This window comes from Pyxicephalus adspersus, chromosome 1 (assembly GCF_032062135.1).
Source record: "Pyxicephalus adspersus chromosome 1, UCB_Pads_2.0, whole genome shotgun sequence".
Taxonomy (NCBI): Eukaryota; Metazoa; Chordata; class Amphibia; order Anura; family Pyxicephalidae; genus Pyxicephalus; species Pyxicephalus adspersus.
This window is the reverse complement of record NC_092858.1, coordinates 5,828,017-5,841,560: the sequence shown is the minus strand read 5'-3', so window position 1 is coordinate 5,841,560 and position 13,544 is coordinate 5,828,017. Positions and strand designations below refer to the sequence as shown.

General features: G+C 40.1%; 1 protein-coding gene across 4 annotated transcripts in view; it reads left to right on the top strand.

Moving 5' to 3' along the window:
* Positions 1-13,544, top strand: part of TENM4 (teneurin transmembrane protein 4) — a 152,310-nt gene that overhangs the window by 39,973 nt on the left and 98,793 nt on the right. For all 4 annotated transcript variants that reach the window (XM_072401489.1, XM_072401479.1, XM_072401470.1 and 1 more), the window contains 2 exons: positions 6,251-6,456; positions 7,087-7,297. In XM_072401489.1, the coding sequence (XP_072257590.1) occupies positions 6,251-6,456; positions 7,087-7,297 (417 nt within the window). The remainder of the gene's footprint in view (positions 1-6,250; positions 6,457-7,086; positions 7,298-13,544) is intronic.

Below are 13,544 nucleotides of genomic sequence, written 5' to 3'. Positions count from 1 at the left end.
CAGCTGTAGAAGAATTGCTATAGGAAAACCGACGCGGGGGCAAAGTAATTTTCAATTCATCGTCCTTCCTTGTGTAGTCAGAAAAACACAAGTTGTGATTACTCGGCAGTTACGTGATTATAATTTAAGCCCTCTAAAGCTACAAATTAGTTAATTGGGTAGGAAGTTCTAAACCCGTCCGAGGTTCATTATACATGCCAACAATGTGAAGATTGTGCAGAGTCTGCAGATCGGCAGGATTTCCCAGAATTCCCGGCAGTGATGGCGCACCTCCTGGGAGCTTTTGTTTGGTTTGTTTTTGTTAACCTTTAAACTGGTTAGCACAAAGTGCTACTGGACTTTTAGCAGTCATGTGATCTTCAGAGGCAATTAGCCTTTTTCAGAAAATGTTGGTCTTGAAGGCCACCAATTCCATTAGGGCCATGTCACAATATTTTTCAGTATCACCAAAAACACTACTCATTTGTTTCCATGTTTGACTCCCTCGCTGAGGCTGCAAAATATGTGGAGCCAATGAGGGGGCATGTTTGGGAGGGCACAATGGCGGAGCATGTTTAGGAGGGCACAATGGCGGAGCATGTTTGGGAGGGCTCAATGGCGGAGCATGTTTGGGAGGGCACAATGACGGGGCATGTTTGGGAGGGCACAATGGTAGAGCATGTTTGGGAGGGCTCAATGGGGGAGCTGCTTTGAAAGGGCTCAATGGCGGAGCATGTCTGGGAGGGCACAATGGGGGAGCATGTTTGGGAGGGCACAATGGCGGGGCATGTTTGGGACGGCACAATGGTAGAACATGTTTGGGAGGGGACAATGGCGGAGCATGTTTGGAAGGGCTCAATGAAGGAGCATGTTTGGAAGGGCTCAATGGCAGAGCATGTTTGGGAGGGCACCATGGCGGAGCATGTTTGGGAGGGCACAATGGGGGAGCATGTTTGGGAGGGCAAAATGGCGGGGCATGTTTGGAAGGGATCAATGGCGGAGCATGTTTGGGAGGGCACAATGGCGGAGGATGTTTGGCCACTAAAGGGGCAACACTATAGGGGCACATAGGTATTCTCTCAGCTATCCTAGCCCCATATGGGCCTTATAGAGTATAATATTCTCTTCACCTAAAGCTACTCATACACAAATTTACTGTCATTCTATTGATAATCAATTTGATTGAATGACATTGTAAGTTTCCGATCTATTGATCGTAGAACCAAACAGTGCAGTCAATGCACAATTGACAGGAAGTATCAGCGGGTTTCCGAGTGCAAACTTTAAAATCTGATTAAAATACCAATGGTACAGTCAGCAAACATTTTTTGACCTTTCTAATCTACACTTGATATTGAGAATCAATTTTTGGTTGAATGGACTGTTTAGATGAATTGGAGAATTGACCGGTATAGGGCCAGCTTAGGTCTGCTTGTTGCTCGGTTCAGCTCTGGCTCCATACTGTGCAGCAAACATCCATGGAAGGAACACGGCCATATGTAGAAGGTTAGGTAAGGGTTGCTTTCTCTCTTATTTTTTTTTTTACATTTTATTTTATATATTACATCTGGTTTAATAAAAGAATGTGCGGGGTAATTTCTGACACTTAATACTCAGGTGGGCTTAACCTGCCGCTCTTTTATAATCTCAACCAGACGCCAAATTTCCTGATCCCATAAATAAAAGTAATTTGACTGACAAAATTAATGGGGCTTTTTTTCTGTAATATTTGTTTTATTAAACTGCAGCTCGGGTCATAAAGCATGGCTTAAAGCGAAACTCTGCTGTGTTTGTGGTCTGTATATATAAAGTAATTTATTCTGTAAACTCATACTAAACATGGTTTTTATGGTATATTTTCTGCTCTATGTTGCTTTTTGCATATCAAAGATTTATTAGTAGATGCTGTACTATTATTGGGGAGTGGAGGACAACTGGATACAAAGAAATCTTTTGAGTTCTGCCAATTTTAGAATACTGATAGTTTTTGGAGGGAGGAACAGGAAGATACCAATGCATTGCCATACATAAAAGGCTGCTTTAACTCCAACACACAATCCACAGTATGGTGCATGGCAGTGCCATTTATTTAGAATGGCACAGAAATTCCTATTACATTGTTTCCATTGGCAATACATTAAAAAATGGACAGCTGTAATACAACACACTGATGTAAGCCTAAAGCACTCCAAAGTTATAATTCAGTAATGGAATGGACCTGAGTCAGGAATTTTATATCCCCCAAGGGACTGGAGCAGTGGGATCTCTCATTTATGTTCTCATCCACCTCTCCTGGTGGTATGGAATGAAAAATCCAACAGGGGTGGCTCCCGTTCTCACACACACATCCAACTGGAATCCAGGTGCAGAGGCCCTACCAGTAGAGTGTCCAGGTAGAGGAGAAGCTGGTGGTTGAATCTCCCCATAGTAATGGTAATGGCCATAATAAAGGAGGTCATAGAATGACCTTGGAATCAATCTAAAGCTGCGTACACACTTCCAATTTTTATCGTTCAAAATGAACGACGAACGATCGATTGGGCAAAAATCGTTCGTAAAAAAAGTAACCAACGACGCCGACGAACGACGAAAGTCGTTGGAAATGAACGACCGGACCGGCGGATCGGATTGGACGACGATCGTTGACCATCGTTCGTGTGTACGATCGTTCATTGATCGTCCATGGTCTGAGCATGCGTGATGAACGAACGTTCCTGTGGTGCACGTAACTTCCTGTATCGTTCAAACGATCGCATCTATTGTGTGTACAATATCTACGGACGATCGTGTCGTTATCTGTATGTACAGGATCGGTGCTATACGATCGTTCGCAGATATCGTGCAGGATCGTTCGTCGTTCGTTTACCAACGATAATAATTGGAAGTGTGTACGTAGCTTAAATCTGTTGTGTAACAGATCTGTTGAGTAATAAAACATACATTAACACTATTGACATGCTGGTGACATGTGCTTGATCAATTCTTCCACTTGCAAGCAACATTGCTGCCCCCAAAAAATGCCATTGACAAAAAAAACTTCCCCAGTAATCCATATCTCTTATCTTTGTTTCCCCTTCCATTTGTCATAACAGAGCACAACAAAGTAGGGGTAGGCAAAAGTACCAACCATGGGCCGAAACACCCATCCAACACTTCTGGAGATGTTGCATTCCAAAGAGTCTAAGGAAGGCTACAGCAGAATAACAAAATCAAGAGAAGAGAAGAAAGTGTAACACATTTTCTTTTGGAGTGGGCCGGTATTAGGTTATGTTTTGCAATGGAGGAAGCACTGGTGGGAGCACTGGAGAGATAAATATCATTGGGGTTGGTGATCACAGAGTCTCTTTAAGAAGGTCCATGAATAAGTTATGATATGTGCATAAAGTCTCATTTGCACAACTTTTGACATTTTAAATTCAGGTGCACATAAAAAAAATCCTTGTTCCAAATCTTCATTCTTTCACCTTACATCACGTAACAATGCATAATTACATGCACAAAGCATATAAAATGCACAAAAATGCTCACAGATGTGCAGTAACATGCGTCAAAAATTGACATTCCATGGTGCCTAAGCGATGTGGTGGAGTTGGACCTCTAGACAAAGTACATGAGGTCAGCCGTGACGTAGACCATGTTCAGGTATTCCAGCTGGGCACTATTGCTGTTGTACGGTGGTTAAGCCAAGAATTTATGAAAAAGACATAACCCTGTAACACAGGTGCTTTTGAAAAACAATGCGCTCGTTACATAAACATAATTTTGCCTCTGGGCGACGATCGACGGGAAGCCGAAGCACGCTTTTTCACAGATTGAAATCTGACATTACCTCGCCGCTTTCCCGCTGTCTCATTAGCGACGGCTAGATCAACACACAACAACGCTCAGGCCCTGTTTTGATTTTCGGGCATTCAAAAAGATATTTAGATCTTTGGTTTAAAACGAGCGCAGATAAATGGCTGCTGGGTTTTATTTGCCTTTATGTTATCCCCCTCCTCTACTAACTGATGAAGAAAAAAAAGCCAATTCAATGAGATTAAAAAGAGAGGAAAAGAAACACACACACGCACATAGGGAATAAATGTTTTGTCGGGAACACGTGGGAGCCAAATTAAATTAGATTAAAAATAAGATTAAAATGAGGTTTATTATAGAGATGTTGATTAGAAGGCCCCATTAAGGTCCGCTATTGTGTCATTATCTAAATAGAAATCTCTGCTTTGGCTTTTCAATCAGGCATCACTCCGAGTCGTTTATTTACACTGAACCTTCTGCAAAGTGCCAAACAACGCATCCCGTTGCTGCTGGAGTGTTTTCTGGTTGCCTATTTTTAGATATTTTTTAATGAATTAAAAGTTTAATGTAGTTTTAATCCCATTAAAATCAAAGAAATATTCATTTAGGTTTAATTATTAATTTTTTTTTAATTGGGGGTGGGGTTATATTTGAAAAAAAAGGTCATTAATGAAATAAAATAACAATTGCACTACTCTCCGCTGCCATGTATTTCCAGAATCGGTGGATAAATAAACTTATATAGTGGAATGTTTGGCTTCGATTTTTTATTTCTATTGACAGTGCTTTGGATCTTAATGGGCTTTTGGATACGAGGAACCCAGGACTGGTGGGAAATATGAGCTTAGGGATCTCTGCTCTCGGTTTCTCATCTTTGGCCATAGTATGGTCCAAATAGTAGATAAAGATGACTGTAAAAAAAATCCTAATTAGGTGGCTTTTTGTTAACACATTTCTGTTTGTTATTGTTTGTTAAAATTTGAGATTGGCATTCATGATCAGAAGGGTAGTTATCAACCTTTTTTTCAATATTTGTAGACTAAGAGGTATATGTTATTGTCATATGACTATGGTAAGGACTTTAGATTGTGAGTCCCCTTGATATACAGTGACATGACTTTGGACTTTGTAAAGCTCTGCATAATACATTAATATTAATAAGCAAAAGGAGTAATAAATCTATCCCCATTTTTCCTGTAAAAACCCCTCATGAGTTGTTGGTCAGTGAACGTTCCCATTGCTGATCCTACACTGGTCAATTTTTGTAATAGACTTGGCATCAGAATCAATATGAACGTTAAATCTAATGCAAATCTTTTAGAAAATAGGACTTTCCCAGTCCTTGTTTAATAATGAACGAACATAGATCAGTAATTTCTATTCTTTGCCCAATTATTTTCATTCCCCACCAATATTATAACTCAACCGGAAAAGCTATCCCTGCGGTTGGTGGGAAGGTCTGGTTGATAGGTGCATTGTACTAACCAGATAAATGTTCAATATCTCAGAGGTAACTATCATTTGTCCTGGAAGTTTATCCATTGACCAGTATATTACATAACTGGAACCAACAAGAATGATTGGTAGGTGCCTTTGTGGACACTAACCAGACCTTGGTTGGCAGGACTTTCAAAATGTTGCTTCTGAGATCCCTATAGTAATGACTTATTTAGTCAATAAATGGAAATGATAGATTAGAAATGACTACATTTCAGTGTTGTAGCACTGAAATTTAATTTTCCATTGACCTTAATCTCCTAACACCATAATGTCTTTGTCTTGTTACCTTAATGTGTTCCCATTTATTCTTTAAATGTCTAACTGCAATACCTTTCCATCTATTACCAGGTCTGAGCATTTGCCATGGCACACATCATGATTGTGCTGTCTTTCTTTTTTTTGTTTGTTCTAAGGAAGCTTTTTGACCACTCTATATATGTAAATATCATAAAATGAATAAATATATGAGCAACATATGGCATTCAAGATCTCTGCAAATCAGTGTCAAAATTTAATCATATTGCAAACTAAAGTATACATTTTGGGAAATGGGGATGGGAAACTTTTTCGTGGAAAGTACTCTTGGCTTATGGGGCAATAAAATATATCTAAAACCAATTTTTTCTATTTTTGATTAGGTAGAGAGTGGCTAACATTCCAGATTTGCTCTCACTTCCTGTAGACCTAACATAAGAGGTTCATTTATCAATGGGCCAACATCCTGCCAGAAAAATATTTATTTGCCATTGAAAAGATCGCCATGTTTCACCAAAATCCCCGCAATAGAACCTCTGTTGAACTATTGACTTGTTTTGTTCCATGAGTTGTTTGAATTATTGCTCAGAAAACATGTCATAACAAATGTGTAAGAAGAAAAATCACATTAAAATGACTTTTCTTCAAATGGTATAATTCAAAATGAACAGTCACTGAAAACATGAAAATATTCCGTTAACATATGTTTTATTCAACGCAGGGAAAACCATTGCCGACGATAGTTTTATTGACTCTGGAGAGCTTGATGTCGGCAGGAGGGCCACTCAGAAGATACCACCTGGAATATTCTGGAGGTCGCAGGTTTTCATAGATCACCCTGTTCACTTGAAGTTCAATGTGTCCCTCGGAAAAGCAGCTCTTGTTGGAATTTATGGCAGAAGAGGTCTACCGCCATCACACACACAGGTAACCAGAGCTGATGGAAGCGGTAATTAAATATGGCGCAGACAGCCAGTCTGTGAACCAATAAAATGGTGGCCTTCCAGTTCACTAGTATCTCTGGCCACTCTTACATCGAGGTGCCTTGAATATGCCATTGACTCCTGGTGATTTTATTGGCTGTATCCTTGATGATGTCATTGGTCTCTAGTGAATTTCTAGGCAGTTTTCTTAGTGATGTCACCATTCATAAACAATGGATAGGCTGTGTTCTCAGTGATGTCACTGGTCTCTAGCGAATGGGTAAGGTGCATTCTCAGTGATGTCACCGGTCTCTAGTGAATGGATAGGCTGCATTTTCAGTCATGTGGTCCTAAATAAATGAATATCCTGTATTCTCAGTAATGTTACTGTGAATGCAGAGTTTGCATTTTCACTGATATCATGTGGTCCTAAGTGATTGGATGGGCTCTATTTTTGGTGCCATTACTGCTATCTAGTGAATGGATAGGCTTCGTCCTCAGTGATATGTTTGTAGTGATATAATCAGCTGCTATCTCACCAGAGTTTGGGATTTCTATTGGTAGGTCTCTCCTTTGCACAACCCTCATGTACACTTTGGAAATATACTCATCAGATTTTCCCTTGGCTTTTCAGTTTGACTTTGTTGAGTTGTTGGATGGAAGACGTCTTTTGGCACAAGAATCCCGCAGTTTGGAGGGTCCTCAGAGGTTGCACAGAGGGGTAGTTCCTGTGGCTAGTCACGAGACGGGCTTCATTCAGTACCTGGACTCTGGAATTTGGCATCTGGCTTTTTACAACGATGGGAAAGAGACCGAGGTTGTGTCATTCCTTACAACAACTATTGGTAAGTGCTCTTCTCTAGAACCTTAGGATTGATGAGCAATACAATTATGTAAGGAAGGGGAGAAGGCTCGGTTCACAAAGTTACAATTATCTTTATGGCAAATGTTACACATGGCAAAGTTTCTTTAGCCTATTGTGTGTTTTAGGGTTTGTGTCCATTTCCTCTTTTCTTCAGTGGTACAGTCTGGATGGCCATTTTAAGGCTTTGTTTGTCCTGGTATTGTCCTGCATTGCCTTTTTTGGTCAGGGCAGGGCCTGTTGAAATGCAATTGCATGGAAAACAAATGGGGGGCAGAATCAGTGGACAGTTTTGCATTTGAGTAGGGCTGCATTACGTATTACGCATTACGCAAACGTAAAAGGAAGCATTTGACAGTGACCCCATCTATGTAAACTTTTCATTCAGAATAAGCATGTGCAATGTAATTTGTTGCCCCGGTCATAAAAATGGTTTAGATATTTGTGTTTCACTGTAGATTTGAGCCTTTGTCCTTAAATTTGTATGAGCTGAGGAATAGTTCACATGGACAGTTGTAGTAGTATTGTGGTTACTTCTTCACAACTTATGCCTTAGTCTTCATAGGAGGTCAGCAAAAACCGACAACCACTAGCCAAAGAAGTGCAATTGGAGGGTAATCTGCTAATGCAACTTCATTGCCATAAGTTGGGGGTGTGGGGGGTCACCAAACTTCATTGCTTACTTGCACCAGGAAGAAGCCAGGTCACCAACCTGGCTGTTCGGTCTATAACTGGAAAAGATAGACGTTCATTGGAGAACCCAGGTTCCCGCATAAAGGACTATCATCTCCAGTCTTGGAGAACTTTAATGAATCAGGCCCAATGTGTTTAATATGTGTCTTTATCTGTTTGCCTGGCATTACAGATCGCACATAATAGAGGGAAAATTGTGAAAGAATGGGGGAAAGTTGGGTCCCCAAGAGGTAGGCGATTAGAACTGTGTAATTGTTTTGATGGCACCTTGCAGAATGGTTTGAATTCTATTAGGATGAAGTTTGTGATGAATGCTTCCAGTCATAAATGACCTCACATCTGTATACGTATATATTTTTACCCTTTTGGAAGAAGAGATCTGAGCCAAGCCAACAATTTGTACAGTGAGCAGCAGCAGGCATATGAGTGTCTGTTCTATGCATTCTGGGTGGGGGAGTAGTGAAGATGACTGACCAGCTGCTGAATTAGCCCGGGGCTATCTCTGTACCAAGCAGAGCTTGTCAGTCCGCAGCTTGCTTCTTCATCCACAGGATGATTATACTCACAGTTGTAATGCAAGTGGGATTGACACACCAAGAAAAAAAAAGTACTGTATACCCTAGTGACATTAATGATACACCCCTATGTTCACTTGCTCACTTGCTTTAAAGATTTTTCCATTTAAAGGACAACACGTGATAGTCTCTTGGTTGTTTAGGCCTAACAAATTCATACTTTTTGTGCTATTGTTGGAGCTCTCACAAATATCAAGATGTTCTGGGTATGGGGGAGCATTTGACCCCCTTGTAGCATGCAGTACTTGGGACTGTGTGGCCAATTGCCAGGCCTGGACACAATCATTAAACTATGATGGAGAAAACTGAAAGCTGTAGCTAAAGAAAGGCAATTGGTAAATGGCCGGTTGGTAAAAGCCACCACCTGTGGTTCTCCGTCAGCTGCTCCCTTCCGTATTGCTCTTATACCATGACTAGTCTCTATGAAGGTTGCCATCTTGGTAGAGGCACGGATTTGCTTCCTCATGTCGGTGCCTCCAGCAAGGAGAACGGTGAGCTGCACGGTGTTGGTGCCCCCAAATCTCACCCCAATTTTGTAGGTACAGGTATGCTAATGATTCTCACATGCTAGGAAATACGTTCCATTTCTTCAGGAGGGCGGGAGAGCTAAAAAGCTGAAAAGTTAGGTCACCTTTGAACTTTAAATGGAGAACTATAGAAAGCCGGTTTGTGATCTGATCCTGATTTTGTGAGCCTTGTTTTGGGCATAATCTTAAAATTCACATTAAGATAATACATTGCAAATTATAATATTTGGCAGCATACATCTTAATATTTCCTAGGTATAAAGTCTTTGTTTTGAACTCTGCAGTTATAAATACAGAGTTTCCCAAATGTAAATTTTCTAAATTTTGTGTACTGAAAGTGACATAACAAAGAGTTCAGCCGATCCTGCTTTCCGAGGTAGCGTGTCCATTTAGGGCACCCAATACAATGCTATCAGTCATTTGAGTGGCTTGGGGTCATGGCCATTTCCTAGCAGCTGTGTTATAAATCAGTTATATGGGAGGGGTCCATGGGGGCTTTATTTTCCCAGAGGATTGGAAGATAATATATTGTTACATCTGATTCTTTTTCAATGTAAAGAGAAGATTTATTGGTGTGTACAGATATGACTCCATGTTAGCTATTGGCATGGATTCTGGTTTACAGTTTCTGCATGGCTTTGCAAAACATTTGTCACTTTCAAGTTAGCAAAGCAAAAGTAGAATGGGGAAGATGTGCATGTTGGGAAATGTGAACAGCATTGTGATCTGTGCTGTGATGGGTCCTAGAGCTATAGTAATGCAGAGAATTTCATGTGGACCTGCTCCATGGAACCATTGCCATTTTCAGAATTTGCTTATTAGGCTTTGATAGGCAGGGGGTTGTAGGACCTTAGTAAAAAAAAACATTTTTCTGCCACTGTCTTCACAATATAAGAATGAAGACAAGACTTTATTTATCACTTCCGTTCATCCTTTTATGACCGGAGTCATTGACATGGAGATTAATAATTTAATAAGGAGCCACCATCCTTCTCTTAATGTCCAGATGTTGTAGGCTTTGACGTGTACTACTGGCATTGAAGTTGGTTCCAAAATCAAGTTGGAAATGTAGAGGTCTACTCGTGCTCCATGTAGGTGGCTCCTTTTCATGGTATTTCTTTAACCATTTATTTTATTTTTTCCATTAAAACCCATCTCATTACTAAATTAGAAATGGTTTTGCTGGTTCAGATTTGAACCTGGCTAGTGGCTGAGACTAGTTGTGTGCAGTTGAACTTGTATGGTAAGCCTAGCTCTAATCCGATCCGATATTACTAATAAACTCTTTTTTGTCTGGGAAGCCCCATTTTCCAGTGGGACTCTGAATTAAAGCATTGACCTCAGCCCTGGCTTTGACCTATGCCAACCCTTATACATTTAGCCGGGTTGGTGCTTTTGTTGACTATTGCAATAGTGGGGGGTGGATAGCAGAGCCCTGAGTTAGAATCTATCCTGATTGAGCATAGGCTTCGGACTCAGATTGCCTACATTTAGAAAACACAGCGAGTTTTACAACTATGGCATACCTATGGTTTGCTTGCAGACCCACAAAAAATTATCTTGGTAGATTTTATGCGACAGGTGTATTTTTGTTTTTCATATCCTCGCATTTTTACTGTTAGAAGCTGAACACATCATTCAGTGAGTATTAAGAGATTATGCGTGGTATTTACATCAGCATAACTTCAAAGTTTACTGTCAACCATTACACAGAGTTGCGGCTGAACATGTCTCTCTCTCCATGGTTATCAGATTCGCTCCAACTGCAAATAGCTCAGGTGCTGTGCAGGTGTTGTATTAAAAAAAAAAATTCAAAGAAATCTGATGTCTAGTTATTTTGTTTTTATTAATGTGATATGTTTGAAATAAATTAATTATGAACATGTGACATTAAAAAGAATAGAATCAGCTATTATAAATGACAAAAATCGATGCTGCTTTAGGAGATACATTTTAAAATATATTGAGAAAAAAAAAATCCTGTGACCTCCAACAATGCAACATCTGTGAGCTTCTCTTGGCCGAACCAGCATCTTCCTCAGTTCCTCTTCTGGCTTTAGAAGCGTCAGCTCTTTTGATTGGCTTTGGTGGCATTACTAAACTCCCGGTAATGTGCAGAGGTTTATTCTTTTCAGCAATGAGGAAAGTTTACACTACCTTTAGTAAATCATCCGCATTGTGGACAAATACATTATACGGCTAAGAGTTTATGGGCACTGGACCATGGCAAAAACTATGTGGACCCTCTCCAAACAATTGAGTTCAGGTGATGAAGGGTATGGTTAGTGCTCTTGCAACTTTGTGCCAACAGTTTGGTGAAGGCTCTTTTCTGCTCCAGTATGACTGTCCCCATGGTGGTCCCCATAAAGACAGGAACCTAAGTGGTCATTGTGGTGCCAATCCTACTGAATACCTTTAGAATACCAACTGCAGCTATGTGTTTCCAAAATTTTGGTAACAGTTTGGTGAAGGCTCTTTTCTGCTCCAACATGACTATGTCTCCGGTGTGCAAACCCAGCTCCATAAAGACAGGTCAACATGGTGGCATGACCTTAACCCTACTGAACACCTTTGGTTTAATTTGGAACACCAACTGCAGCTGTGCTTCCAACATTTTGGTAAGAGTTTGGTGAAGGCTGTTTTCTGCTCCAACATGACTATGTCCCCGGTGTGCAAACCCAGCTCCATAAAGACAGGTCAACATGGTGGCATGACCTTAACCCTACCGAATACCTTTGGCATAATTTGGAACACCAACTGCAGCTGTGTGCTTCCAACATTTTGGTAACAGTTTGGTGAAGGCCCTTTTCTGCTCCAGAATGATTGTGCACCCTTTGTACGAAGCCAACTTCATAAACACATAAGTTTGAAGAGTTTGGTCAACCAACGTCAAAACAAGCCTTAGTGAACAATTCTTTCTTTGAGGGCTGTTTAACAGAGCGGGCAGCCAGGGGAGTATTTGCTCTCATTTTTTTATGGAACTACTTTTTGGATGATTTATTTTTGTTTTTAATAGGCAGCCATGAATTAACCACACCATTTATCATACAGCAATTCCTCTCCCTATCCCGGGCTCTTAACAAGGCAGCGATCGGTCAGATAACAGTTGTATATTTTTTGCAATTATGTTCAAAGACAGGTACACACAGGACCAGTACTAATGTCTATTTCGTGTTTTGAGGAAGTGACAGGAAAACAGATGCCTGGCCTGAGCTCAAATGTCTCTGATAGACACTAATAAAAGGCAGATGGCATTTAAAGACCGTCATCTTTATTTGCATTGAAGACCTGCAGCGCCAATAAAATCCAGTCTGGGTTTCAGGTTATATTGTACTTTTTTTGTGTTTGGTACTACAGCTGTTGCAGTTCTTAGTGAAAGAAAGTCTGTTGTTGTACAGAGTTCTTGTATATATTTGTAGTGCTAAAACATACATTTCTAATGATTATTTTTTCAAATATAAGATGCTGCGGGTAAGTACTGTATATCAAATCTGTATTGCCAGCCAGCGGATGGGGCTGTAGTGTGCCTATTGATAAAAGGTCAAGCAGTCCCCTTGACAATTCTGGCAATACCAGCTACGCTACATTTATAAAAGTTACCTTGTCATACCATATATCAATACAATTTTTAAAAAAATGTAAACCCTTTCTTACATTTATCATAAAAGGCCACCATTGAATACCAGTCCAGTGTAGATTAGAGGAAGGATTTTCTTAAGTCTCTTTAGCACAACACTTGACAATGTGCAAACATGCATTACAGTTGCTTGCAATGGGCTACCTTTAGCAACCCATTCAAATAAACAGGCTGCCAAACACAATACATTACAACATACACTGAAATGCATGTGCATTTAGTAAAATGCACCACATCTTTATAGTGGGAATAAAACCCTGAAAGAGACAAAGGGTTAGGAAATTACATAGTTACATAGTAGGTTAGGTTGAAAAAAGACATAAAAGTCCATCAAGTTCAACCACCAGGGAAATAAACATATCCTAGATATAAAACCCTATAAGACATAGTTGGTCCAGAGGAAGGCAAAAAAAACCTCTGGTACAATTTGCTCCAACAAGGGAAAAAAATCCTTCCCGATTCCATGAGGCAATTGGATGTTCCCTGGATCTCTGTTATTTTTACTTTAATGCCTTAATCCCCAGTTATATTCTGTGCTTCTAGGAATCATCCAACTTTTTCTTAAAGCGATCTATAGAAGTTGCTGAGACTACTTCCTGATCGAGCCGATTCCACATTTTCACAGACTTAACTGAAAAAAAAATAAATAAAACCATATATACAACAAAAAGCGTATATGTTCCCTTGCTAGCTAGAATATTCAGGGTATCCAAGAGAACTATAGGCAATGAAAGCCAATCCTTTCGATCTTGGTATTTCAAGTGCAAGAGTGGCATTTTGCTCACTCAATTTGCATCT